Consider the following 27625-nt stretch of genomic DNA (forward strand, 5'->3'; position numbering starts at 1 on the left):
TTTTGGCCACAATGGAGGTCGTTGGCACCTGTTTCCAGTCTTCATGCCACAGGGCTAAGCAGCTACTGGCTATCTCCCATGAAGCCATTTGAGCTCCATCCACCCTTTCGTCTATAGCTCTTGGCAAGAGAGGGGAAATTAACTTCTTTCCCAGGGTATCAAACTATTCCTTTACACACGCAAAGAAATAAGCGCAATCTTCTAGAATTGCGATGATTTTCGAAAGACAAAAACGTCCCATCTGGATGCAGCGAATACAAATCCGTTGTGGCTGAATTTTGCATATAAAAGGCTGCTGCGGGCATCATTAGCGGAGAAATCGCTCAACGTTGGAAAGGAGCTTCGAGCCCTGCTGTAAAAACAAAACAAAGGGAATTTATACACCTCCATCTGTTACTGGTGCAGCACACGAGCCCCTGAGACTATTTTAACCGTCGGAGGACACGCATGCGAGCAATCAGAAAAGAACGGGCACAGACGGACGACCACAAACGGCTGGTGTTCGTCGTTCCAATTTGGACGGAGAGGTTAGGCCCGCTTGGGGAAAACCGCACTGGAAAAGCGACCCGGAATTGCATCTGGTTCGCATATCCACAGTGTGTCACAATTAGCCAGTCGAAAATGACAATATAGTGTATTGTGCGAGTTGGAACGAGTCGCTGTGGAAACTTCTGAGATTTTTTGCCGGTCTTTAGACGCTAACACGGAGGAGATTAAACTTCCCGCTCATGGGTCTGGGGAGACATTTAATGAAATGAACTACATACAGGTGTTTTTTTTTTCTCTCTTCAAGAACCTTTCACCTGCGTACAAGAAGAAACACAGAAGCCCGATTATTCATTCGCACCTCCTTCGATCAGGATTACCGAAATCTCATCTGACGTAGCAGTTGTAAAATCCCATTACTGATTCCCAGTGGGACTTGGCCATTTTGCTCCAGTTACATCGTGCAGGTGTCCCACAATGAAACAATCACGACCCATACAAGTCTATCAGCAATTGATTATTCCCCAAAAGTACAAACACATGTGTGGTGGGTGGAATAAAAAAAATTAATCCTTGGTGGAGTAGCAGCTTGTGAGTGATCGAGTATGATTTTATTTGCAAGACCACCCGGGCTCACTTAGAACCCCGGCGTCAGCAAAGGCTCCCGGGATTAACGTACGACTTTTACAGCCGAGTCAGCACATGTCAATTCGACGTGTTCGCTCACACTCGCCGCCGAACGATAAATAATAGCGACGACACACACGCACAAAGTTCCCCTGAGCTACGGCAAGCATGCAAGTGTCCAACATGAAGAGCGGAGATACCAGTCTGCACCAGGACCACCACGTAAAACCCGCACCAATGTTTCAAAGGCGAGACCGGTTGTTGACTTCCTGTTTTGTCAGCGTGGCCTGCCTCATTAGTTGTTCATTTGTAGCAGGAAATGAGCATTTTTTGTTGTTTTTTTGTTACCTTGTGTGTCTTTAAGTCGAAGATGCAAAACAGGCATACTTACAGGAGGTCCTGAAAGACACAAAAAGACTTGTCGTTATTGGAAAGACAACAGCTCATTTGAATCGTGTACCCCCAGAAGGCGTTTCTCCCATTGTGTAAGAAATTCTGCCTTTCCGGGACTGCCAATCAAACATTTGTAACTGGCTCTACTTTTACAACTACAAGAGGCTGTGTGCTTGTTAAAAAAGCCCCTTCTATCCCCCCCTTGTTTCTTTTTTTTTTTTTTTTTGTGAGGTGACACCCGGAACGGTCGTGCGCTCCGGGCTTCTTGTTAAAACACCGCCTCGAGAAAGAAGTTTTTTTTGGGGGGGGGGGGGATTTTACGACTTTGAAGTGTTTTTCAGAGCGCCAATCAAATCAGTTGTTCAGAATTTCACGGCTGCGATTGTTTGCCTTTCAGATTCAGCGAAATAAAGCGGCGTTGGTTGCGGCTGGCCGACGAGCGAAAGGCACAACGGCGCCATTGATAGCGGGCCGGCCGGCCGGCCGGCAACATGTTTATTGAGACATTACGGCGTAAACAAAGCTTGGCGGGATTTCAGAGCTGAAGCAGAGCGTAACGTCGAGCTATTGTTTGCCTGTCGATGGAATTCCCGACCCAAATGAAACGCTTTGAAGTGGTCCACTTCTTTTTTATGACATCCTTCAGTTTGCGTAACCGTGGTACAGTAAAACGCGCTTCTGAAAAGGAGAAAGCATAAATGCAAATATTTTATATGCAGCCGTGACTAGAATGTAAACAACTACAGTGCAGCTCAGCCTCCATAATCGCGTCTTGCTTTCAGCTCAGGCCTTTGGATTTTTCTTTTTCAAACGCTGACAGACACTTTTAACTTTCTCATTCTTCCCCAAGACGGACCAGTCGGATGGTATTCCAATGAAAATTTAGCATTGCCATGGCGACTAATACGCCAACAGTGAAACCACTAATTGCACATCTACGAACTCTTTTTGGCCTCCAATCGTACACACAAAACTTTAACATGATTGTAAAATACAGCATGCTTTGTCGATATTCTTCCAAATCATTCCTCAAATGATTGCCCCCCACACACACACACAAACACACATACCGGGTTCTCCATTGCGGCCTCGCCTTCCTCGTTTCCCTGGAGGTCCTGCAGCAGAGGAAAAAAGGTTACATTTAGTTTTTTTTTTAACATCCTAAAATTGAAATAAAAGGATGTAAATTGCTAAACAATGCAAATTGCGTTCGTCAGAATTGCTATTGACGACTGTACAAAATAGCAGTTCTGTCCAATTACTCCTCAGTGTGACTTTAAACAAAACCACAAAGGCAAACTTGAAACTCTTCCTTCCACTACATACTGTTTGTTTATCCATCGTTTTTTTTTTTCTTTTCAATTTGCCATTTCCCTGTCAACCCTCGCAGCCTGCTGGAGAAATAAGACAATTACACGCTTTGGTGACTTTCATGTGCGATGGAGCCGCCTGGCTTGTTTTTGTATGAGGTCGCATTCAGTCCCAGGCAATGAAAAGCCGCAGCATGGTTTCCAAAACGAGCCCGTCGATGGCAGGTATGGAAAGGAGCTTTCCTCCGCCGGTGCGTGTCAAAGGCTGCGCTTGTTGCCGGCAGACGTCCTGGAAGTGAAATGTTCAGCTCAAGAACCTTGAGAGTGCACGTTTATAGCCTCTTTCCATCTTTTCTTTTTACAAAGAGATCCTTTGTATTAAAAGTTGCATTTGGAGTTTTTAAAAGGAATTTTTTTTGGGATGTGCATGACCCGATTCGACCTCGGCTTCTCTGGCTCCTCCTCAGCATTTCATCACTTTGACAACACAAGCCGGCTTGATTTATGTCCCTCTCGTCGTCTTACTGGGGTGCAAAATGCAAGCTGATGTTTGCTTCTGCTGCTCCTCAATTCCAATCCCTCCGTTTGGCTGAGCGTCAGTCCTCCAAGTTCTTTTGGACGTCGTTCAGGATAATGTCGGACGCTGCCAACCGAGGCAAACGCGTAACCACAGGTGGACGCGCGCTCGGGTTGTTCTCATCAAAGGCCTTTGTAAAAAAAAAAAAAACTAAAAGCAGTTTTCCCTTCCTTGGCTTTGTCATCCTCTTCGAAATGTCACTGGAAAGCGCTCCGAGGACAACGACGACACACTCGTGAGAAGACCTTGGCCGCGCGGGGACGACGACAGGCCAAACAAAATAAGCTGTATTCGTTTTCAGATAGCGTCACGCTTTCACACTATTTCAACACTCTGATTACAAGCTGAAAGATGAGATTGCCGCAAAGTGTACCAGCGTGGGTCTCCAGAAGACGCCAAGCAAAACTTTGACAACATTTCACTGTAGCAAAACTGAAGAATAACCTGATGGCTTGCATTGAAAACAGCTTTTCCGATATTGTGACAATCCAGAGCCAAAGCATGCAGGCATCCTTCTGCCGCGTGTCATTTGGACATCACGTTCCAAAGGCGCTGGTGGAGAATCTCTCAAACGTGGATTCCGTGAGAAGAAGGAGAGATGGCAACACTTGTTTGATTGACTGATGGCACAGAAATATGGCTCCGAAAAATGTGCACCCGAACTTTCTGCATATATTTTAATTTAATCATTCGGATAAACACAAACGAAAATTGAAGGGGACTATTTTGAAATACATTTAGTTAAATATTGAAAGAAAAGGCCATTTTGAGCTGATATATTGACATGACCTTCAGACTAATACATCGCTGTAAGTGGGCCACGAAAGAGTAGCAGCACTTAATTTTAATTTAACGCTTGGCAAACCAGAACTTTTGGTGTCTTACCATAATAAAACGACAACACAATAGCTTAAGTTAGCTTTTATTTTGAAGTTAGCCTGCGTGATTGCGTGACAGCCAGCTTGATTGGAATTTTACATTTCGGTTTGTATCCCAGCGTTTATTTACTACCAGCATCAACACAACGCCATCCTTAAGTCATTTTCAATCGCTAATTTAACAAACTAGTAATTTCACCGTCATTGTACACTACGACACAAGTTAAGACTTGAGGTGCATTCAAATGCAGTGGGACATTTCAAACTTATAATTTATTTATTTACTTATGACCTATTTTCTGCAAAATATTCATTTATTTATTCATCACCTGCTGTTATCCGCCCTTTAAATACCTTGAAATTGGACTGGTTTAGTTGCAGCTCAAGAAAAAATAAATAAATAAAACCCAGAAGTGGACCAAAATCAAAACATTGCTTGACTAATAGGCGCTTGGACGCTAAAGTTTTGTGGAAGCTAAAGTCTACAGTGCATATGTTATTATCTGAAGTCTACATAAACGGTAACATATTGTTTTAGTGGTAACAAGTAACAATGGCGCACTTCTGCTCACAACAAAACCACACTGAGGCAAAACCAGGCCAGCCAGCCTCCCTGGACAAACGCAGGGCTCGTTTGAGGGCTCGGAGCAGGCCACTGAAAGCCTCCCCCCGCCAAACCCGTCCAACATTTCTTCGGCATTAACGCTCGGCCGTTGCCAAAAAAAGCAAAGCCGGGGTCCCGGCGCAAAACCTCACAAGCATCAATCAGGCATGACGAGCACTGGAAGTGCTCAGTTTGCCTTCGCAATCGGGTTTTGCGGCGGCAGAAGTGGCCTGCTGGTGGCATTGTGGACAAGCACCTTTGATCGAATATTGAATCGTACTCTGAATTCCACATTATGAAAAAAAGCTCCCAAGAGAAATACTTTGCTTGGTCCTGATCCTGCAACTGAGTCCGGAATGAAAAAAGAGAATCGGCGGTTTATCCGCATATCTCGGCAGACGATTTATAATTACGGCTTGGTTCAATGTCGGCAAACTTTTTACGAGGTCTCCGCAGCTTGAGAGCCTTCTTGAGTGACGCGCTCATTTCTCGCATAGTTGACAAAAACACTACTGTGCGACCCATTGAAAAATTTCAGGAGGATTAAGTCGAGACAGACTTTTACATCTCCCGTGAAATCCCACAACACGCTCGGATGACTTGATTCGACCTGGCAACCTTCGAGCATCCAGGTCAAACAGAACCCAAGCTGCACACTCGGGTTTTTGCGGGGGAAAAAAAAAAGTCTGGCAAAGAGGAGGCCCATTTTTTATCCAGAGGCTCATAATTGAGGCGCATGACAATGAATAAATCCTAGCGTAGAAAAAACAGAAAGGAATGAATTGCAAATTTGAAAAAAGCAGTGTCAGCTGAGGATTTTGTCTGCCTTCCGCAGTGATGCTTTTTGTTGCCTGGCAACAGAGTCTGCAAGTAAAGCCACAATGAGAAAAAGCTTCAGGAATAAAAAAAAAAGAATTTTTGGAAGTGATAGCACCTGAGAATGAAAATTATCCAGCAAAACGATTCCAACTTGAAGCAGCCCAACATTATCAGTCAACAACATACGAAGTGAAGCTCTGGAATTCGTCTCCGTCGACTCTGGACTGGTTTGGAGGTCGCCAGTTAAGTGCGTTGTTGACATAAAATAGAAGTTCCCTTGACCTTGTGACCCCCTGTGAAGCACAAAACCTTTTCCTGGACAGATGCTGGCCTTCTCACTGTCATTCGTTCAACTTCAAGCAATTTTTATGTGAAGTCCAATTAAGACCCAAACGCAGTCGATGCGCTTTGCTAGCTTGCGTGAAGAAGACAAAAACTGTGATTCTAATTTATCGAGAAGGGAATCTGGTAAAAATGCTGCATTTAATGCCGCATTCTTGGCAGTGATAGAATACACAGCAAGACACAAGAGATAGCTGCGAGGCGTTCAGGAATCGTGAGCGCTCTTCCTTCAAGGCCGCGGCGGCGCCCGCCCGCCCGCCCCGCGAGACGGAAGCCTTCTGAGAAAGCCTTTTCATCACCTCGAAAAAGATCAACGCGATTTCCTTCTGGCAGAAGTGCTGACATATTTAAGAGTCTTGCCAGGCAATGGAAGCGGTAAGGTAAATGGGTGGGGGAAGGGGGGCGCTAATGAGCACATTGATTGGCTCCCTTGTATCTCTTTAGACAGCCGTGTCCCAGTCAGGCCTATCATAGCAAAAAAAAAGGCTTCAGAATGAATAACACACGTGCATGCCATCTCAATGTTACTCTTGGATAAGCACGCCAGCAACGATTCCACATGTATTAAAAATAAAAGAGGCATAATGAGTTTGGCTTGGCGTGATTGCTCAATGAAAATTTTCCTTTTGATTGTTCAATCTTGGAATAGATGTGAGTAGAGCAGTTAGAAACACACCAGATGAACTAATGTTTTGACAGAAGGGAAAGAACCAAGAAAGGAGACAAAAGTTTTGGGACACCCGAGTATTGCAGAGAGGAGATTATTTGTTGGTTGTAAGGAACACCAGAAAAAAAACAGCCGTGCAACTACAGCGACATGAATATTCGAGATTGTCTGGGGACATTTTTGAAGCTCGCCGAGAGTTTCAGAGTAATGCCAACATGATATCATGTAGGCTTGCCTGCACTTGTTTATGCCGTTCTAAAATACTCGAGTCGGCCTGAAAGCGAGCGGGCCGGCTTTGGACTTCAAGTAAAATACTTTCTATGTGTTTAAGACTCACGTGGCTATTGGATGTCGTGGTGAAATCATGCGGCGGCAAACACCTGCGGCTAGCGGACGGCGTGACTGCTGGCCGACCTCCGCGCCGGCGAAGATGTGTGCCCGCCTGTGCGTGTCTGTCTGCGTCGGGAAGTTTAAGAGACCCAAGAGTCGTAAAACGGGGACCGCAGGGGCCTCTCGGCAAACTGCTCAAGGACGGTTTTTGGAGACATGCAGTCATGAGAGACTTCATAAAAAAAAAAAAAAAAAAGAACAGAAAGGAATCCTGCTTTCCGGAAAATAGTTGGATAAAATTGAAAATGTAGAACTAAATGGAATTAAAACATGCTGTTGAATTTTGCACACACTTTGTTGTTTTCTGTTTACATGGTGATTAAATGCGCAAAGTGGATCAAATCCAGATTTAATTTGGTTTGACTCGTCAACAGCTTTACAGCCTCTTTTTTGCACGGAGAATGTAATCCAGATATATTTATAGCTACATACCACTCATAAATCCAAAATTCTCCATCCCCAGCACCACCGGCGGGCGGGCGGGCCTCCTGCAGTAAGACTTGGTGGTCCTTTGTCATGTTTACTTGACCCATGTGGGATTACTTCGTGCGGCAGTTGGTGCACACGAGCGTGACGGGCGCAGACTCTTATGTCACGGATACTCCATCTTGTTGACGGCAAGACAGAAAAGTATGACAAAGGGATGGATGTCCTTTTTTCAAAGCAACATGGACGCTTAAAGTGAAAATCGTCTAGCGGTCTATTTCGTTTTTTTTCCCATCCCGGAGTGAGCCTTAACTCACTCCCGGGGAAATGAACTCTTCCTCCAACCAAGTCAACTAAAGCAAATGAAGCATATCGAGGCACTAGGGACCACATTATAGCATCATCTTTGCACTTGGGAGCGTCAAAGACGGGCTTGTAATCAAAAAGACTCCACACAAAGTATGCAGGAGTGCAATCCAAGGCGGCAAAAATAGCACGAGCGAAGAAGCCAAATGTTCCAGCTAATGAACAAGGCTGCCGTTTTCCCAACTTCTCGCCATGTTTCCTTTAAAGAAAAAAAATGTTTTATACAAAAGTTGAGTCATCGCTGTGAACAACAAGCTTCATGTCAAATAACCAAAACAAGAATTGTTTTCGGCAGCAGTCACCTGGCTGCCGCTTTGGAATTTCCTCCCGATGTGTCACTCAAACTGACCAGGTCAAAGGAGACCGAGCAGGGCTCGTCCTCTTGGGATGATTTGTAATCCGGATCTTGTAGTTTCAGCTGGCCCACGGGCCACGGGGAGAAACTCTGTCGACACCCCTTTGTCTTTTTCTGGGTTTGATCCCAAAGGGACTTTTGAAAAGACGCCGAGAATCCAAACAACAAACTCAGCCTGGGGCGCTAGCTGCTTCGACCCAAAATTTCCAAAAGGTCCGCCTCCGAGTGTTGCATTAGCCCGAGTGTCACATTTTTGGGGGACCCTTAAAGGCACCTTATTCAGCACAGCGGTCCAGCTGGCGGCCACACGCCACCACCGGCGGCATGCGAACCAGAGCCAGAGCAAATATATCAAAGCGGCAGCGAGAAATCTCCAGACGTTTTGAATTAAGCCGGACAATCATCTCCTCTTGCGTCGCCTGTAATGAGGGAGATTAGAGCAGATCCCAAGTCATCCTGTTCCCCCCACCGACCAAAAAAAGAAGACACGCAAGATTGAAGCGGTGATGCAAGCTTTGAGACGGCACGCCAACCTTGGACTTGTAAACAACAGCACGCTACGAACGGAGAAAGCTAACGAGCTTTGCTACTTCGGGCCACCCGTTGGTTGCAGTCGCAGCCAAAAGGAAAAATGAGGTCATGAAATTGTTATGATCAATCAATTAATCCAGAAATGGTTTGGCCTGACCCTGTGGTTAGATCGAAATGAATGATCATTTTTATTTTGATGGAAGCATGGGTTGATCTAAAGCTTTCTCGGAATTGTGGCTCAGCGTTCTTAGGACCCTTAGAACCACCTTGTCCATATTTTGGACAGATCTTCTAACCTCAACTTTTGAAATGTCAATGTAACAGCTTTGAGTCTTATGACCAAAGTCTAAATGGTTCAAGGAGGTGGAGTCTTTTCCCAAAACTGCCTCAATGGCATCGATGCATACCCCCTTTCACCACGCCATCGCTTGACAGAACTTGAAAGCTTCATTCCCGAAACAGAGCCAGGCCACGGATGACGACATGGAGGACGCTGAAGACAGTTGTGATATGGAAGAGAAGAAAGAAACGAGGTTCCTCCCGGCAAATGGCTTTGCTGATTGCCGCATGCTGTTCACATTACACTCGGCGTCTTACAGCGTCGTCGTGTTCCGTGAGAACTTGACGATGCTACGCGCAAGCTAGTTCTGATTGCGCAACACCTACCGGGCGAGTCTCATTTTTCCACGAGCTCCACTTTATCAATCATTCCTCGTACGGAGGCCCTCTGCTTGTAATTCCATTGGTTCGCGGCGATTCGAAAACTACGGAATATTTACATCAAAAACAGGTGAGGGTATGCTTTCGATCAAGATGCGCTAAATCAAACAAATTGGTTCTTTTTAACCCAAACTGACAATCTCGGATGAAACGGACAGTAACAATTCATCCCTCAAAGATGGCCGACCTGAACCCTACCGCAGTTCACTTTGCAAGTCCAGACAACATTCTTTTCTGATTTTTGCTGTTTCCATTATAGCTTGGGAAATTCGCACTGAGCTTTGGAGCAGCCAAAAAATTCTACATGTTTACTGTGGAAGCAAAAAAAAAAATCCTCCGTTCATTGGGCTTCCATGTGCCAAAGCTCCGCCATGGAACAACCTTTGAAAATGAGCCTCGCACACAATTTACAGTCATTCCACAACAATAGTTTTCCACACAACCTTTACCGAGCACAACTTGGAGCAAGCTAATAAGTCAGCATGATTGCGATTGGCCAATTACTTGGCTTGGACACCACATTACTTTCCAGTATGCTAAATTGTGATCTGAAATACATTTCGCGAGTCGCCCTGTAACATAAAATCGTTTGGCTCGCAACGGAGACATCAGTGACGTGGAATCTGCCTTGAGGTTTCGCCAGTATTCAAGTAAATTGACCCAAGACTCCTCCGTGATTGTCTGTGGTGTTCTAAAAGGCTAAAAATGTCAAAGTGCACAATGGCGCATTTGTTGCGCAACTCGGTTGTTCTACTCTGACAGAACACACAGGGTGCTGCCAGAGGGCATCACACACACACGCGAAAAGAAGAAACGACGCGAGAAAGTGCTAGCGGGGTGGCTACGAGAGTCTGCCTTGTCATATCGGAGTAAAACTGCTTTACGAATTCATAAACCTGACAGCTGACTTAACAGAGACACTTTCCCGCCAAAAGTGCTTTGCTAGCATCCGTAAATAAAAAGGAAGAAACGACGCGAGAAAGTGCTAGCGGGGTGGCTACGAGAGTTTCCCTCGTCATATCAGAGTAAAGCTACTTTACAAATTTAAAAACCTGACAGCTGACTTAACAGAGACACTTTCCCGCCTTAATTGCTTTGCTAGCATCCGTAGATAACAAAAAACGTTGCCATTTCCGGCGCAGCTGCATCTGGTCAACTTCAAGGCTCTCTCGAGCACGAGCAATGTCTGGGCTCTTTTTAGTAAAGCCGGGAGGGAGACAGGTGCTTCCGAATGCGAGGTGAGATACTTCAGACCAAAAAAAGTCACGGGCTGTTTTGAATCCCGTGGCTACCGAAAGTTCTGGCAGGCGTTGACAGCTGCACATGCGAGACCTTGACTCGGGTTCACAACCCTCAAGAGGCCGACATCTTCCAAACGGCTCTTCTAGCTACTTAAGACCAAATGAAATCGTTTTTCCCCCGCTAATGCCATCATTCAAAGGCATGTCTACCGCCGTAATGAAATTGCTCGGAGAAGCCGTTCTATTTAAACCAAAGCCTTTAAAAATTAATGACTTCCATCGTCTCGCCCGCCATGCACAAAAGGAATTTGATCATAATGGACTTGATAGACTGTACTTGGTTAAGAGACAAGCATTTGCTTGTTCTGCTCGGAGGAAAGCAGATAAAACGCTCGTGTACGTGATGAAGTCTTGCGGAAGTCATTTTTCTGCTCGCCAAATGCGAAACCCTCCTTGACATTTCGATTCTCTCGGGTAACTGCTGTGTTTTGTCTCAGTCTTTCTCGCAAAGGGTAATAATGCACCAAATCATCCATCTCTTAAAATGCATTGAGAAAGAAAAACTGCTTTTTTTTTTTTACTGCTGCTTCGCAATTCCAAAAAAAAAAAAACATTCCATGATGACGCGTTTTCTTTTCTTCATTCAAAGTCATCTCACTCCACCTTCTGACTGTTATGATGTCGATGGGGAACTAAGTGTTTGTTTACTTCTCCTCTAAGCCTGCCGCCCACAAGAAAGGCGAGACCAGGGGGGGGCGAGTCACAAGAGTGGAAAAATCATTAACAAAGCGCCAGAGCAGGTAAACACGAAGCTCGCTCTTTGGCTGATTAGCATGAGAAGATAAGGGTCTTCTAAAAACAGCGGTGATGTTCTAAAAATCTTCATTGCAACGGCACACTTAGCTCAAAACGACAGGTTTTCTTTCACTGAGGGATCTCCTCATATTTTACGACTCTCAATATGGCCAAGATCATAAAACGTCAGCTTGAGCATCTTTTCTTTTTATTCTTGATGTCTAAACGATGTTCCATTCCATGTCTTTAAAGCAGACGTCGAATCACATGCTTAACGCGAGCACCCGACGAGATATGAATGAATGAATGAATCTTTAATTCGGACATGATTTAAAGAATAAAAAACAATACAAAACAAACAATATACATCACTGTTCGAAAAGGAGTAGGAAGAAGCCTAAGCTATCCATCACTTAGTTCCAAGTGAGAACATTAAACTACAAAAGAACAAGAGAAAAACAACAAAAACTGTTTATAATCCACTTGGTGTGAACTTCCAGAATCCTTCCGGTGAGACTTTTGATAGGCACCAAAGCTTCGCCGCCATTTTCTGCCGCATTAGCATTTTCAAGTTGACAAAAAGAACTTGCTGTGTCGCGCAAAATGCGCTCAAAGACTCAGCAAGTAAGCAGCGCCCGGGAAACGCGCTCGACACGGGAAGCAAGCGAGCGTCGACCTTTTTAAATCAGACTACTGATGCATAACAAGATACGTGTTGAGAGGTGGCGGCTGGGCTCGAAATCACCGCCAGGACTCCAAAATGGTTTGCAAAGCAGGTCTTTGACTTGAAAGTCATGAATTTAAAAAGCCAGAGAAGTGCAGTGTGTGCAAAGTCCCAAAAAAAAAAAAATCTGGCAAAGGCAATGACAAAGAAGAGAACTCCAAATAAGTTAACTTGAGTGATGAGAAATGTCAAATATGCAGAAATGCTTGCGTTGAAGCACTCTCAGGGTTCCACCGCTGGACAGAGTTCAATTCATAGTCACATTTTGCGGCTAGCGTAAAAGAGCCAAAGATGAGAAGAGCAAAAAGGAGAATTCCAGTCAGCTGTCACAGATAGACCAGAAAACAGACTGGTAGAAATATCTGGCAAGCAAAAAACCCGCCAAGGAAGCCTCCAGGAATCAATGAATCAATCAATACTTTGATCTCGGGAGTACCAAGAAATTCCAAAGCTCCTGCATGATACATATCTCGATTTGCATGATGCGGAGTATTTAAGCCGTCACATTTTCGGTGGCTTTTGGCTTCACAGAATCAAATGGAAATTCAATCTTGTGTAATTGGCTACTCACCAACACCAGAGGAAATTTGCGAGTGAGAAGAGCGAGCAGCGGTCCACAAAATCCTCACTGTGACAATCTTGGAGTGAATTCAGAGCAATAAAATTGATTTTTTTGTTCGGGTGGGCAAAGTTATATCGGTAACTAAATCGCAGGCCACATTTAGCCGAGCTTGCGTCATTCAGGTAGAAATAGTTAAGAGCAAACAAAAAGCACCCCCACAAAAAAATGTTTTGCATTCTGGTTTGGCTGGAAGTAAACAAACCAAATTGGGATTACACAGTGGCAATTTCGGCTTCTTTCTATTTTTACATCCAGTTGGAGCTTCGGGAAGCATTCATGATTCTAAATGATGAAAAATGTGGACTGGATTTAATTAAAGGAGAAACACACCCAAATTTTTGGTCGATTCAAGTTCGTCATAAATCCTCCACCAAAATATTAAGTCAGTAAAAGGGCATATTTTTATCTATAGAAGGGAAAATGCAAGTTCTCCCAAAAATTCCGATCATGCACCCCTTGGTAGGAGCAAGTGGATTTCAGCATGAACCCTGCAAAGCACATCCACTTTTCAACGTAAACATCTGTAAAACATCAGCACCAGTGTCGGCCTCTCATTATTTCGGGAGGGGGCGGGGTGTGGGTGTGTGACAATTATTGCTGATGAAATCAAAACGCTTTCCTTGTCGTAAGACACTCGCATCTTTTGACACTCTCTAGGAGGCGGAGCTTTGAGGTCGAGTTAGGGGCGGGGCATTACGAGACCACACAGCACAAGTGTGAAGAACAAGGGGGAATGACGAAGATTCCTCCGAATGAAATACACACCATAAACATACATGGGAACCAACAAGGCGGCTCAGAAAAGTGGTTGGAGGTCTGCTGCCAACTTGGAACAGTAGCAAAAATGGTTTCCAGCTTCATTAGCGTCCCAAAGGAGTTCAAAGCGCCTGAAGACTTACAAGAACGGGCCCCTGGGCTAATTGTGTTGCCCGACGGGGATCTCGCATCTGGCGAAGAAATGCGACACCGGGTCGGGTGCTAACTGAGAAGCGAGAACTTCTGCGAGCGAAGACACCAAACCAAATCCATGGCCGTGCTGTTCACCGTCAAAGCGGTGTCGCTGGGTTGTTAGCAGTTGGCCAGCTGGTGTCCGATGCGTGTCGCTCGCAAGAGTTAAGCGGCAACAATGCGCATTTCGTAGGACGGACGGAATGCAGACCGCAAGCAGCAGGTCTGAAGTGGCAAAGGGGGTTCGGGATTGAGTTTCCACCAGATTAGACGGAGAGCGCGAAACAACTTTGCCGCTTAGCCGCTCGGCTTTCTCATAGTGTGACAAATGCACTCGTCGGAGTTAAAGTGGATCCTGGGATAAAAGATGCTCGCGGTGTTTTCGTCACGGCTCTATTAGCATCGTCAGAGAGAGCTTTTGGATTTTTTTTTGTGGGTAGCTGTATCTTGTCATTATAGACTTTAGCGAGATTTTAGCACGCAGGGAGGGGAAAAACTTGGGAAAGCCGCTAGAGCTTTTCAGCATGAGGGCTTTCTCTCTCATCTGCCATTGGGATGGGACGATGGGAACGGCTGGTGGGGATGCCTGCGGTTTGGGTTTCCTCCCGCCAAAAACCTCGCTGGGTCACCGAGAAGAGAGTAATGAATCGCAAAGGGTGGCGTCGAGTGCGAGCAGACACCCTGCCCAAGTTAGCCAAAATCAAAGAACAGCTATCAATTCCAGGAATTTCAAATGGACAGATATATGTCCCAACGGTGTCTCCGCTAAAGCAACAACGAAGCCGCCTTGTATTTAGCCAGATACGGAAACAGCTATCCGATGGAAAACTTTCATTAAACGCAATCCCAAAAGGCTGTTTTGTTAAGTGGAGCTAAAAACCTCAAACATTTTTAGTGGGGGTCGACTTTTTAGCTCCCCAAGCTATCTTTATATGCTACATAGATCATATGTTCGTATGCTAAAATGTTAGCTATTGATTTTTCCTTTTTCAAGCCAAACATTTTAAATGGAGGTCGCTATCTTTATATGCTAGTATGCTAATATGCTAACATGCCAGCTAGTGTTTTTTCCTTCTTCATGCCAATTACTTGGCACAGTCACAGTGTTGTGTCATGGCTGTGAGCCTTTCATCCCTCGTTTCTCCAGGGAACCGCTCCACTTGTGACTAAAACAACCAAAATGAGCATTCCATCCCTCAGAATTTTGGACGGCGTGGCCTTTCTAATCAATAGCGGCAACAAAAGCCTCTTTCTAGTTTTGAGCGTTTGCTTGTCTGCATGACTGACTGTCCCGGGAGATTGGAGTTGCTGCTAATGAGCCCCCCCCCAAAACAAAAACAGACTGGGATGCTAAATGGAAAACCCACAAGCATTTTTGATGAACTTTTGGCTCATATTTGACCTCGGTGAAAGCAAAGTTCAACGGGTTATCCTGGTCAGAAAGCTCAAAAATCATCCCCGTCGTGTACCTAATGAAGCGTCCCTTGGTTTCCTCATGTCTGCGGGGCATCTGCGAGCGTTCAGTATATCAGCAATTAGCAGCCCAGCCTCTCAATGTGAATAATCCATGAGAACCTGCCTGGAGCTTGGAGACATTCATTAATTTTTTCTCCCACATCGACATCGCCTCTGATAAATCTGATCTGTGAGTGGCCAAGGAATAATAATGGCAAGCTTTTTATTCACGTGAACCAAAATCTTGGCCAATCACAGCAGGTAATGAAAAATGAATGCGCTGAAAGGTTAACGGTTGTTCTCGGAGAGACTTTTGATGACTAATTGATTGCTCCTCCTTTGAAGATGGAAAAAGGAAGCTTGTTCTTTTGTTCCTTGGCATAAACTTGCAGACACAAAACGCGCCGGCGCTGTTGTTTCCTCCGCCACGCGGGATCAGCGCACACTCGCTAGCTCGTCCTTCGTCGTCTCCAAAATAGCCGACACCTGACGCGACAACTGGGATCTCGGCGCGCCGACAACTTGGTCCAGAATCCGCGGGTCCCGTTTCAAAGCCTCGCGAGCCGCCGGGCCCTCGTAGCCCGGCCGTGGGGGCTATTTGAGAGTGATGACCTTTGACCCCTGGCTTCCGCACTGTGATCACATCCCACTGCGCATGCTTTTGTGCACCAACTACTTTGGAAAGATCTAATGACCAAACATGAAGCCCCTATGGAGAAGATACGAGTTATTAACATCTAAATCATGAAAAGAGGTCAAAAGTAAAATCTGTCCATCATAAAAATAAAAAAATTAAGAGCAATGTGGAGAATGTAACTTTGCTTTAACCTTGGCCTCATTGCTCCAGCGATTCTCCCGCGTGTGAGTCAGTGAGTTCCAACGCCATGCGGCATGACTCGACTCGATAAAAGAAACGTCCTCGCTGGCCCTTCGGCGCAAGAACACGAGGAGGTCGGAAAACCCGAGGATCCGGGAAGACGTGATGTGAAATTAAGAGGAAGTGACGCATAGGCCATGTCAGGCGACACATGCCAAAACATTTGAGTTCATAGTTCGCTTTAATTTGGTCCCTCAATAAAAAAACATCATCACACACTCAGACTTGTTTTTCCTCAAAATGATTCCAAAGTGTGCGGACGTTCTCTTAAGTCAATCGACACGGAACAGCTGTCGCGCCGCCGTAGCGATTGTTGTGGCTAACAAGTGCATCGTACCGTCGATCTATCATTATTAAAAATGAAACGTTCCAATAATGGATCCACAAAACCACTAGAGAAGCTCATGTTTATGACATAAACGTTTTCACATTTCATGTGAACAGGCCAAATAAGGACCATGTTTTCATATTGTTGCGTGTTTATGATGGGCAAAGCCGCCATGCTTGGGCTACATTAATGAGTTTTTATGATTATTATTTTTTTTTCCCCTTCCAAGCTGACTTTGGCCTCATTTCTCCCCTTTTGGCACCAACAAGAAGCATTTTGCACACCTTGCCAGGATTGTAAAATGTATTGAATGCAGACAAGTAAATGTCAACTTTAATGACATGCCTACTAGATGTCTGCAATTCAGTTGTGTCACATCGTTTGTGTGTTTTTTTTTTTTCCTTCTGGCATCAATTAGAACACTTTACAGTCCGACTGGATTTAATCAGAGCAGCCAGCCGGCTTTCCATCCGCGGCAAAAGGTGACAAAAACAGAAACAGTGCACGCTTGTTTTGGATGTTAAATAAAGCCGCTGACCTTCAGAATTCATTTGCAACACGCAAGCAAGAAAAAAAAAAAAAATCTTTCATCAGACTTTGGTGACAGAGCCAGTAATTGGAGCGCCCTCTGCGTTAAGGCCCCGGCGAAGGCATGATTTACATCCTGGCCTTCGATCGGTACGCACTAACTTGAGCGGCCACCATCTCTTGCGGCAGCTGAAAAGTCGTCAATCAAAAATGGCCGCTTCCTCTGCGGTGTTCCGACCCGATGGCTTGCACCGCTCTAGACTCAAATTGTGTGTCTCATTTGGTGGGCCTGTTAGTTTGCCTGTAAATCAGATGAAGGAGGGGGGGGGGGGTGCTTTTGTTTGATGACGGCCTGAAGCATCTCTTAGGATGAGGCGCTAACGTTAGCTAACGTGCGCTGCAGCCGTCATGAGCAACACACCCCAGGAAGTGACTGACTAAACGCCACTGGAACAGTTCACGTCAGTTCGCTCTCTGTTATTGTGGCCTGGAATTATTTAAAAACAGCCCGCAGAGGCTCTTAAGACCTTTGTTTGTCTTTATGAAAGCTTCATGTCACGTCCTTGTCAAATTAAAAGTCAAGTAACAAACAGCTTAAGACAAGGCGCAAGCTAGGTCGCTACTTAGCTTGACGCGGCTGTCGGGAAATTAGCGAGTTATCAAAAGGAGGGCTTGGGAGGGTTAAAATGTTTTTATATAGCGTCACCTGAACGGCTGCTTCACTGGGAGCTCGTTTGTGAGAAAGCATTTCTTGCTGTAAAAACAAAACGAAGAATTCCTCCCAAAGTAGAATAACAAGTGCGGCTGCCGCCCGGCCGCTGCTCTTTATTTAGTAGATCAAGGGAGCCACTTGCCAAGGAGACATCTTGTTTGTTTTTGCACAACTGGAAGGGCCACACAAGTGGAAGCAATTGAACAATAATAGACGGACGGCGCTTTGCTGAAAGCGTTCCCCTTTCCGAGTGATCAAGTGGTTTGAAGAAAATTATAATGCATGATTCCTCTGTGATACTCATGGGTCACAGATGAAATAAAGGTCCTGGCAGATCCATAACGACAACCCGCCTTAATATCATCATTGTCAGTGAGCGATGCACTCTTCGTAAGAATTTGATGAAGTAGACGATTCAAAAGAGTTTATGACGCCACTAAATATAACAGGTGCGAAAGAAGCGCCGACTCAGCGTGCCGAGCAACCGTCCTGACGCTCTCGGCGCCTGTGATGCGTATCCAAGAGGAGCGGCGGTAACACAAACCCGTCGGCTCGTAAATCGACAGGTTCTCTACGGCGGCGATGATGAAAAAGATGAGGGTGAGTGAATCCGAAGCGAGAGGACGAGAAGGTGTCTTATGCAACTGAACAAGCGGGATCGTCTATCAGCGCGGGAGGAGCACTTTGCCGCGCCACTGGATGAATGCGCAAATGTTTTTCTTTTTTCCTGATTAAAGCTAAACAAGAGAATTGATGTTGGGTAAAGGAACAAAAAGCTAACTCGATTCGCCAGAGTGGAAAAGGAACAACATTTGCTTTGGTCTACCCAAATTTACACATGTTGTCTTTAAACAAACCAGGAAAATAATACCCACAATAAAAGGTTTTGGCGAGAACCCGCAGGGTCCCAACCCAGAATTCTGTCCTGCCAGCGATCGCAATTAAACATTCTATTTTTCCGAGTATTATTTTTAAAAACTCGATTCCGTGGCACAGCTTTTACAAGCCATCATGGACGGTAAATCAGTGCAAAGGTATAATCCGAGGTTGCCGTGGCAACGAGAGGGATGCTATTCTTCGCGTTATACGAGGCTGGCGCAGCGACCTAAAGCGGATCCCGACGTGACTCGAGTTTCATAACATTGCAGACCGGAAGCCTGGCCAACATTCCCGCCCGACCCGTACCACCAGAAAGCTGACAGTTGTCACCATCCGTCATCGCAGGAACCCGTAAACGATCGTGGCCCGCCACGCCGGCCGATAAAACTCCAGCCGGGCCCTCATAAAGGCCTCCCGTCGTCAATCAACAAACATGCTGACATGACAAGTGGGACCCGCCGCCGTCAATCATCCTCACACAATGGGACCAATCATCGGACTGCACACAATGTCGGCCTTTTCCTGGCCTTTCCGCATCAGCCTGTTGCTATGGTGATGAAAATATCAACGAGCGATGCCTGATGATGTGGCCATGTGATTCACAAGTAAAGAATCTGGATTTAAGAATGGAAGATGGAGCATCTCCTCGCCTATGATCCAGAAGTACGCGATCACTGATTTTCCTGCAACTGATTTTTATTTATTTCTTTTTTTACTAAGCCTCTGAGCGAGAGCTTGCACTCACGGTTGGCACCGGTTTGAGTTTGGACACCTCGAAGTGCCAGCAAATGCGGGTGGGCAGCCGCCTGTAACGTGAGCCCCATCCCATGCTCAGACTAAGACGGCGCTCCTCCGCTTTGGAAGTGAAGAGCGAGCAGCACTGTTGGAATTTTTCAAACTAAACAAGACATTTGTCAATTTTCTCTCTGCCGCTGCCAGATTGATCTGAATTTGTGTTTGAGAGCTCCCTTGGGATCATTTTAATAGCCTGGGATATCCATATTTGATGATACCACTTGGCGGGGAACGACAGAAGTCGATTCCATTCAGAACAGTGGACAGCGCCATTTGGTAACTCTCGACCTGTATTTTGGCAAGTGAACATCCACAAATGCCTTTTTTTCCCCCTCTTACATAGGTTGTAAACTGCCATGGGATCATAAATAATCCGTCCTAGTTTCAAGTTCAGATCCCGATTCCCAGACAGTGTTTTCCTACATTAAAACCCTCGCTCGCACATCCGCCGACATAGTCGGATTAGCAGCCAATATAATCGTATCGTGGCTTAGCTTGGACGCTCGCTTTGGGCTTGCTAAAACAGGACGAGGAGACACGGGACGACTGTTTGCAGCCTTGCGTGTTCCCGACTGTCCGTTCCTCGTTGGCGTAGAAAATCAATCGATGATGTAACGCACGTATTTATCTTACGGGCTTCAAATCATGATCAGTTCTTGTGGTCAAATGTGAACAGGTGGAGCGGCCATGTTGACTTTTCAACTCCTCACTCATCTAGACCCATTTGGGGAAAATGGCTGTCCATTTTTCGGCTAATTTTGCACCCCGCCATTCCGGTTTGACCTAATTGGCACCACTCACAACTACATTGCCCGATCTCAGGTTACACTTTACTATGGCGCTCCGAGAGCAGCTGCCAGACTGGACCAAGTTACCACGCGCCACATATAAGCAAAGGATGAAGGCTTCCGACGCACAGCAGTTGCGCGGATTACGCCACGCCGCGTTAGTTCCCACATTGTAAAGATTTCACCACAAGGCTTCAAATCGGAGGAAATGTTGCCCGGCAATTGGCGTCCAGGGCTCCCGAGGTACTAAAGTGTGTTTTGGCTCGTAGGTGGGAAACTGCTGGACTGTCGCTGCAGCCGCAAGACACACTCGCGGGCCAATTATTTTTTTTTTTTTGGTACCACCCGGGTTTTGGGGCCAAAAGAACACGTCCATTACAAGTAAATGACACTTAGGACGAGACAGGAACACTGGCACCCTTTTGGACTTGGCCTATTTAGGGCCCCGATGTGTGTGTACTGGCTCAAAGTAGTCAGTCATCACAGTCGTAATTTGACAGTGAAATGATGGAGGGCGGTGAGTTCGAGAAGGTTGTCTCCGGGGATGTCGAGTCAGCGGGAGACTAATATCTGCACTCACATGCCACCTCGACAAGGAAAAGAGAAAAGGTTGCATGCCTTGGCAAATGTAATTCTGCTTTTTGCCTCAAGGTGCTCTCTCGTTAAACACCGACATTGCAGCGTAAGCGTCACGACAGATGGGCTGATATCTCAGGTTTCCTCTTTGAGGTTTTTATTTTGGTCCCGCGTGTCATTCTGTAGGGCTGCCTCCCAAGTCAGAACAAAGTTCCCCGAGGTCAAAGGCCGCATCCACTTCGAGGGCGCCCGTCATAAACAAGAGAGCGGTCACCGCCGCTGCTTTTTATTTGTCACCGCTGATGTCATGTGACGGCATCTGCGGCATCTCTACGAGAGAGAGCCTCGAGGGCCCGGCTGGGTGTCGACTGATAGGCGAGCTCGGGGGCGCTAGCAAAACACGCTGGACGGCTGCAATCAAGTACTGCCTCCAATAATGGATGCTAAATTCATTTTGCAGATGAATAAAAAAAAAATGCATGCACTTAAAACTCAAACTATGGCCTGGGGGCCTTTTGTGGTCCACATAAATACAAAATAGTAACATCATTTCATAACAAAGATAATTCAATGTCAAAAACCAAAAATCTGCTTAGTGCCAAGCTCTAATTTGCGAACGTTTCCCATAAATGCACCTCAAGTATGGTCATCGTACGACAGATTGCTCTCGTTTTGGTTATAAAGCAAATTTCCAACAAGATGCTCCAAAGCAGCCACACCAGCCCGAAGCCCCGGATCACAAAAAATAGTTTAACGCTATCTCCACAATTCACTACTACATAGTTCTCAGTCGTCTCCTGCACTGGGGAGTTAGAGGGGGGTACCCCCCTGAAATTTGTTGGAGTCAGGTGCCAGGTCAGTAAATTGACTTTTGCATATTTTCTCCCAAATTTTCATCTGTCCCCCGTATGGACCTTGTAAGAATTTCTTTTCTTAAATATCCTTGGCCACCCAAGGAATAAAAAAAAAAACCTCTTTGAAATTCCCTTTACAGACATTTTGAGAACTGTGTTTACAGATAAACAGGTGGCGCTCCCAAAATGCATCGAGCAGATCGCGGTAGCCATAACTTAGTGACACCCCTCGAGGATAAACACAGACAAAGAACAGAAGGAGGCCTTTCAACACCCTGCCCCAACCCCTCCCCTTTCCCACTTCCATCTAACCAGACTCATCTGTTTTCAGTTTCGGAACAGATCATCAACACTCTCACCTTTGCTTATATCAAATCCTCACCTCCCCCTAAAAGACCCCCCCCCTTATTTGTGGAGGACCCCGAGGTAAGCACCTGTCCGCGGGGATTCAACCACTATCTGCAACGCCTGCAGCATGATTCATTGTTGTTGGACGCCATTTGCTGCACGGCTCGCTGCTAATGATGATAATCACTCATCCCATAAAGCTTTCCCCAAATAGCGGATACAAAACAAGTCCAGCAAATACGTTCTTATTGTTTTGCGCCAACACGAAACCGTGAGGAAGTTGTAACTTCTGCCGAGCGTTAACAAAAACGCTTTTATGCCTTCAAGCCTGACCAGAGCTCCACCGCAGTGTTGACACATCATAAAATGTCATTATTTGGAGGGAAATGCTCCGAAATGGCTGATAAAAGGCTCCTTTAGCAAAGTGCAGAGACAATATCGGAAGCGGCGTGCTTGAATCGAATGCAATCGAGACTTCGCGGTTAATCCTAACTTCCTGATTTGGCTTCTGAGAAGCAGCTTTGCTTTTCAAACGCAAACTTTGAGAGGTCGCAGTGGGACGTCTGGCCTTGCGCACTCCGCCGCAAGCTTCTGACACATGATTATTTCCAAGTGTCATTTCTCCGCCCCCCCCCCTCCTTTCAACAGAGCCTGTATTTGTTTCCGGGACCGTCACTTAATGAAACGCCGACTTCCTCGCTCCCCGGGGGTGCGGCGGAAAGGATTTTGGAGGCTATAAAAAGGACGCGGCGCTGGCGGCTAGCAAGACGCCTGCTACGTGTGATGTGGCTCATTCGCTCCGTACCATCGGCAGTCTGCATACTGTCATCTTTCAACCAAAGGCGTCCCGCCGGCCAGATTCTGCGTCTCCTTTAGCAAATTTACAGAAATGAATGGCGGGAGAACGGATGGTTTCAATGAGCCGACCGCACGAGGGGATGCAAATCCCCGCAAAGCCTTGCGAGTGTTTTTCCACACACTTGCCAAGAGTACACAGAGAGGAGAGAGTGGAGAGCGTTGTTAAAAAAGGTGAAGAGGATTATGGCTCTGGTGGTGGACTGTACATACAGTCAACATTTACAGTGCTACACGATGTCAAAGTGGCTGTGTTAGCTTAAAAGCTAGCGGACAATTAATATGGCAAGTTTGAGATGAAATAGGGGAGCTGTATTACATTTCCTTTCCAAATGTCACTACAGTTAGCATCATAACTTTCAGGAATGGAAAAAAAAAATGATTGAGTGTTATGAAAATTCTCCACAAGCTGCTATTGAAGAGGAAACACTTGGAGAGCCACTCAGTTTTGTGGCCCGCACCGAGTCATTGGTGGATATTTTTAACCGATATTTTTCAGCCAATCAGAGAAGGCGTTTCCCTAAGTAGTCGTTGAAATGAAATGACCCAGGAAATTAAAGTTTGACTCTAATTTGAAGGCCAGGTTCTCTATAGTGTCAGTGTCACCGCTCTGCCTAACATTTTCTTTTTAGGCTTGTTTTCTCTGCTTTTTGGTTACAAAGCAGAGTTTTTGGTGAAAATAATCCACATTCTTCTGTTTATTACCAAATGATGGAAAAAGCTAGAAACAAACTTTCAAAGCAGTAATTGCAATGACTAGATACAAATCAGATTTTTTGTGCCAACATCTTTGGGAAGACTTCTGAAATTAAAAAACAAGAAGAAGTAGAGATGCGCCCATACCAGACTTGAAGTAAGGTATCGGGCACTTGTGAAGGCTGCCGATACCAACAACCGATATTTGAGACAAAAATTAGGACATTGAGTCTTCCTCTGCAGTAGTTGGCGCTATAGTGCGGAAGTTTGACAATTTTTTTTGTCATTGTGTTAAATTAATTTTTAACATCAGGCATTACCGTTACTCGGTATCGGTGAGTATTCATATACTAGTATCGGTTCGAAAAACGTGGCCTGGAACATCCCTATTATAATAAATGTTCTCGTGCACATCCACTGGAACACGGCACAAGTTATGTTTTCATGCATAAACAGGCCCGGCTTTGATGGCGAGCGCAAATATTGACTCCTCCGAGACGGTGTCCCTGTAGCCGAGGAGACGAAAGCCGTCTCACCACACCTGCTGCGGCGGCCATATTTACACCCGGCAGCAGACGAGGCCGAGATCCATTGCGCCCCCCCCTCGTTGCCGCTCCACACATCAGCACACACTCTTCTCCTTCGGCTCCTGACAGGGCCGGCTTTCTTGGCGACGGAGCAGCGGGAATCTCGCCAAGCGCACAACCCGAGCTGGAATGCGTGCGTGCGCTAAGTACACAACATCCAAACGAGCGACACAACCCGACTGACACATTCAATATGCGAAGACATCGCCGCTGGGCCCAACCTGACCTGCACGGAATGCCACATGGAGTGTCCTCCAAAAGTATTGGAACGGCAAGGTCAATTCCTTGTACACTCAAAACAATTGGCTTTCATAGCAAAAGATAAATGAGGCAAAAATTCTGAATTTCATGCCTTGCTGTGTTACACAAGTCAGAATGGAGCAATTTTCAAATGAGCAAAAGTATTGAAACATGTGATGGGTGCCCTGAAGAGGACAACGAAGGGGAAAACCCCAGAAACAAACACTTTCAGTCAATTTAAAATGAAAGTGTCTTTCGAACGGCAAGAGAACAAATAAGAAAAAAAATCCCCGTATGACAACAAAGAGCGACTGTTTGAAAGAAGGTCTCCAAAAGTGCCAGCCAATTGCAGTGCGGGCTCGTGAAGAGAGCTCAAAGGATGTCTTAGCCAGGGGTCAAAGGGCACCGGTGGGATGAGACAGAGGGTCTGTGAGCTGGCTTTTGTGGTAACTCTGAACCCCCTCGCCCGCAACCTCAGGCCAGCTCAGACGCAGATGGGGGGAGGGTGGGGGGAGTTGATGCCGCCCACGTCACATGACAAAGACCGTCTTGAATGAGACTGCAAAACCAGAATGGCACTTGGAGCGCAGACCTCCACCAAGGCTGGGACAAAAACCCCCTCATTTCTATATAAGCCCCTTCAGACAGGAATCATTTTTTTTCCAGCTATGGACTGGCATGTACCCAAAGTCAACAGAGCAGGACAGTAAATGTTGATGAACACGCGCAAAGAAGCACTTTCAGCTATTTGCTTTTTGTTTGTAGGTTTTCCATTCAAAGTTTTGCCCTCAGGTTCCACACGCGTCACAAAAGCAAAGCGGGAAAAGTGTGCCGCGCTTTCAAAAGAGCTGCTTTCGGTTTTGAAGATGAAAAGCTATTTCTGGCCTTCAAGTGGAGAATTAGAGCAAGTGTAACTTGCGATGAGTCATCAGGAAGAAGTTAAAAGCTCAACTTGATGGGCTCGATTCCGACGGAGAGGCAATCGAAGCGTAATTGCGTGTGAGTCGTCTTAAGCAGGAACAGCTGGCTGCCGCCGCCGCCACCTGCTTGGCGTTACCGCGCACTCGCTAATTATCAGAGTTGTGCGACTCGAGTCATATTTGAGTCGGCAATTTTAAGAACGTGAATAAAACTTATCAAAGACAGAAGACTGAAAGACTCCAATTGACTTTGACTCGAACTCAGTGACAAGTCATTCATTTGAAAATCAGTCGCTTGAAAAAAAGGCCAAGCTAGCTGTGTGGTGTGATGCTAAGCTAGGTATTAGCTTGACGCTGTCGCTTACCAATAGCGGTTTACATCATAATCAAACTTGATGTTTGTTATGCAATTATTTGAGAAGACAATGAAGCGATAGAGTGAAGAGTGTAATATTGAAATAATGAAAAAAAATCTACATTTACATCCATACATAGATTGAGAAGACAATGAAGTGATAGAGGGAAGAGTGTAATATTGAAATAATGAAAAAAAATCTACATTTACATCTATACATAGATTGAGTACCATTCTGTTCGTGAAGATAAATGAATGGAGACGAGAACCTCATTTCGGCCAAGACTAAATGAAATCTACACACCACAACACAGAGCTCTGCCAAGACTGAAGCAGCAAAATAATTGTCCACTTTGCATTTCAAATTTAAAATGCATGCATCGTTCGCTGAGATTTTAAGGAAAATGCCATGCTATGCAAATTTCGTGGGATCTGCACCAAAATAACAACGGTGCATTAAGATGCACGTTTTCACCAAGCACTTTTGAGTGCAAGTAACTTTTTTTTCTTTCTTTTTAAGTTTTAATGCTAATACCGTGAGACGGTTGAGCTGTCAATCGACAAAAAATGAACTTGAAACCGTGTTGGACACAAAGCTGAGGGAACAAATGATTCCATCTACCGGCGGCAAGCGGGAAGCTCATGTGTCGTCCGCCTTTCACGACAACATGGCAAGTGTGCCAGCCACTCAGCACGTCTATGTTTAGGCCGCTCACTCAATCTCAGCTGCGCGCATTCGTCACAGCGGAGCTGCCAAACACGCGGCAACATCCGCGGCGTCCTTGAACGCACCACTTCCCATTCACTCCCACGCGCCGCGGGTGGCTCACCTGGAGGACAGTTGCATTCAGGTGACGCTTGCCGGGCGCTCCGGATCTTGACGAATTGCTCATAAGAACGCTGCAGAGAAGAATTACAACATCGTTATGTCTGCGTTGCTTCATTAGGGAGCATCAACCACTCGCACGGGTCAATCTCACCTGGGAGAGCATCTCGTTGACTTTTTGCGCAACCAACGCATCCAAATCGTCGGCGGGGGCGCGCGTCGACGCGTCCGCGCCGCGCTCCAAGCCCGCCAGCCGGCGCCTGACGTCTGCTGCGTGGATGCTGAGCACCACGCAGAAGGCGATGGACGCCACCGAGCACAGCGACGGGATGACGCTGGCGGCTCGACGCCGAGGGGTCACTTTCTCGTCCATGTTCCCCGTGGACGCTCCACGCTCCATCCGAATCACAGCGCGGGTTGACGGTCACGATGCGTTCACGTCCAACGCCGCAAAACTTGTTGCACCTCAGACGTCCGCGAGAGGAGGCGCTGAGGAATCGCGTGTAAATCAAGGCGGCGTGGGCACTCAGAGCTTTTCCACGCTCAAGCACAAACACACACGCCCCCACCCTCGTTATGGCAGCAACACGCCCCCAAACTCTCGTGGCACCCTGCAGTCACTCACCGGATGACGACAGCCGTGAAATCAATTGGCATGTAGCCTTCATTCAATTCAATTAAACTTGCAATTGACAAGCTGTCGTACTGTGACCGTGAATTTCTTGTGTGTTTATATTTTCTAGATTCACGTTGAACATACGCGATACACGCAAGAAAGAAGCCATTAGGATGGAGACACGGAAGCACACCAGATACTAATTAATGTTAATTAGCAAGCGGTTGTTCGATGACGTTTTTTGGGCAAAATATTGCCACCTAGTGGATAAAAGCGATAAACGCTACCAGCTTCAAGGGGAAGCTTTAGTTCATTGCGCCCATCCACAAGGAGAAAAATGCATACCGTAATATATGTCGTATATGGGGTGTTGCCGAATAGGACGACATCTGAACATCTGAAAATACTGATGAATCATCCTTTTGCAATTTAAATTAAAAAAAAAATGAAAATGTTAGCCTAATTATAATTGTCAGTATGATGACCAATGCAAGCAGTTTAAGACATTCCAAAACAAAACTAAATCATAATTTAAAAAAAGAGTTCTTGGTTTGAGTGAACCATTTTGT

At 45.9% G+C, this 27625-nt stretch overlaps 1 protein-coding gene across 1 annotated transcript; it reads right to left on the reverse strand.

Annotated features, from left to right (window-relative positions):
- Positions 1 to 788: 788 nt before the first annotated feature.
- LOC148403474 (collagen alpha-1(XXV) chain-like) lies at positions 789 to 27512 on the reverse strand. Its single transcript, XM_088395634.1, has 5 exons — positions 26595 to 27512; positions 26445 to 26514; positions 2577 to 2621; positions 1505 to 1512; positions 789 to 803 (listed from the first exon to the last, which is right to left on the reverse strand). The coding sequence occupies exons 1-5, from the start codon at positions 26838 to 26840 to the stop codon at positions 789 to 791; spliced, it is 384 nt and encodes a 127-aa protein (XP_088251760.1). The 5' UTR covers positions 26841 to 27512.
- Positions 27513 to 27625: the final 113 nt, after the last annotated feature.

The sequence above is a fragment of the Syngnathus floridae genome, chromosome 1 (genome assembly GCF_059516105.1).
Source record: "Syngnathus floridae isolate MCC-2025c chromosome 1, RoL_Sflo_1.0, whole genome shotgun sequence".
NCBI classification, from domain to species: Eukaryota; Metazoa; Chordata; class Actinopteri; order Syngnathiformes; family Syngnathidae; genus Syngnathus; species Syngnathus floridae.

Bases quoted from the DNA above. Each gene is read 5' to 3' on its own strand.
- LOC148403474 (XM_088395634.1), bottom strand. From the start codon at position 26,840: ATGGAGCGTGGAGCGTCCACGGGGAACATGGACGAGAAAGTGACCCCT. The intron at 26,515-26,594 runs GTGAGATTGACC...TCTTCTCTGCAG, and splicing joins TCAACGAGATGCTCTCCCAG to CGTTCTTATGAGCAATTCGT. The intron at 2,622-26,444 runs GTGAGCCACCCG...CCTCTGCTGCAG, and splicing joins TGAATGCAACTGTCCTCCAG to GACCTCCAGGGAAACGAGGA.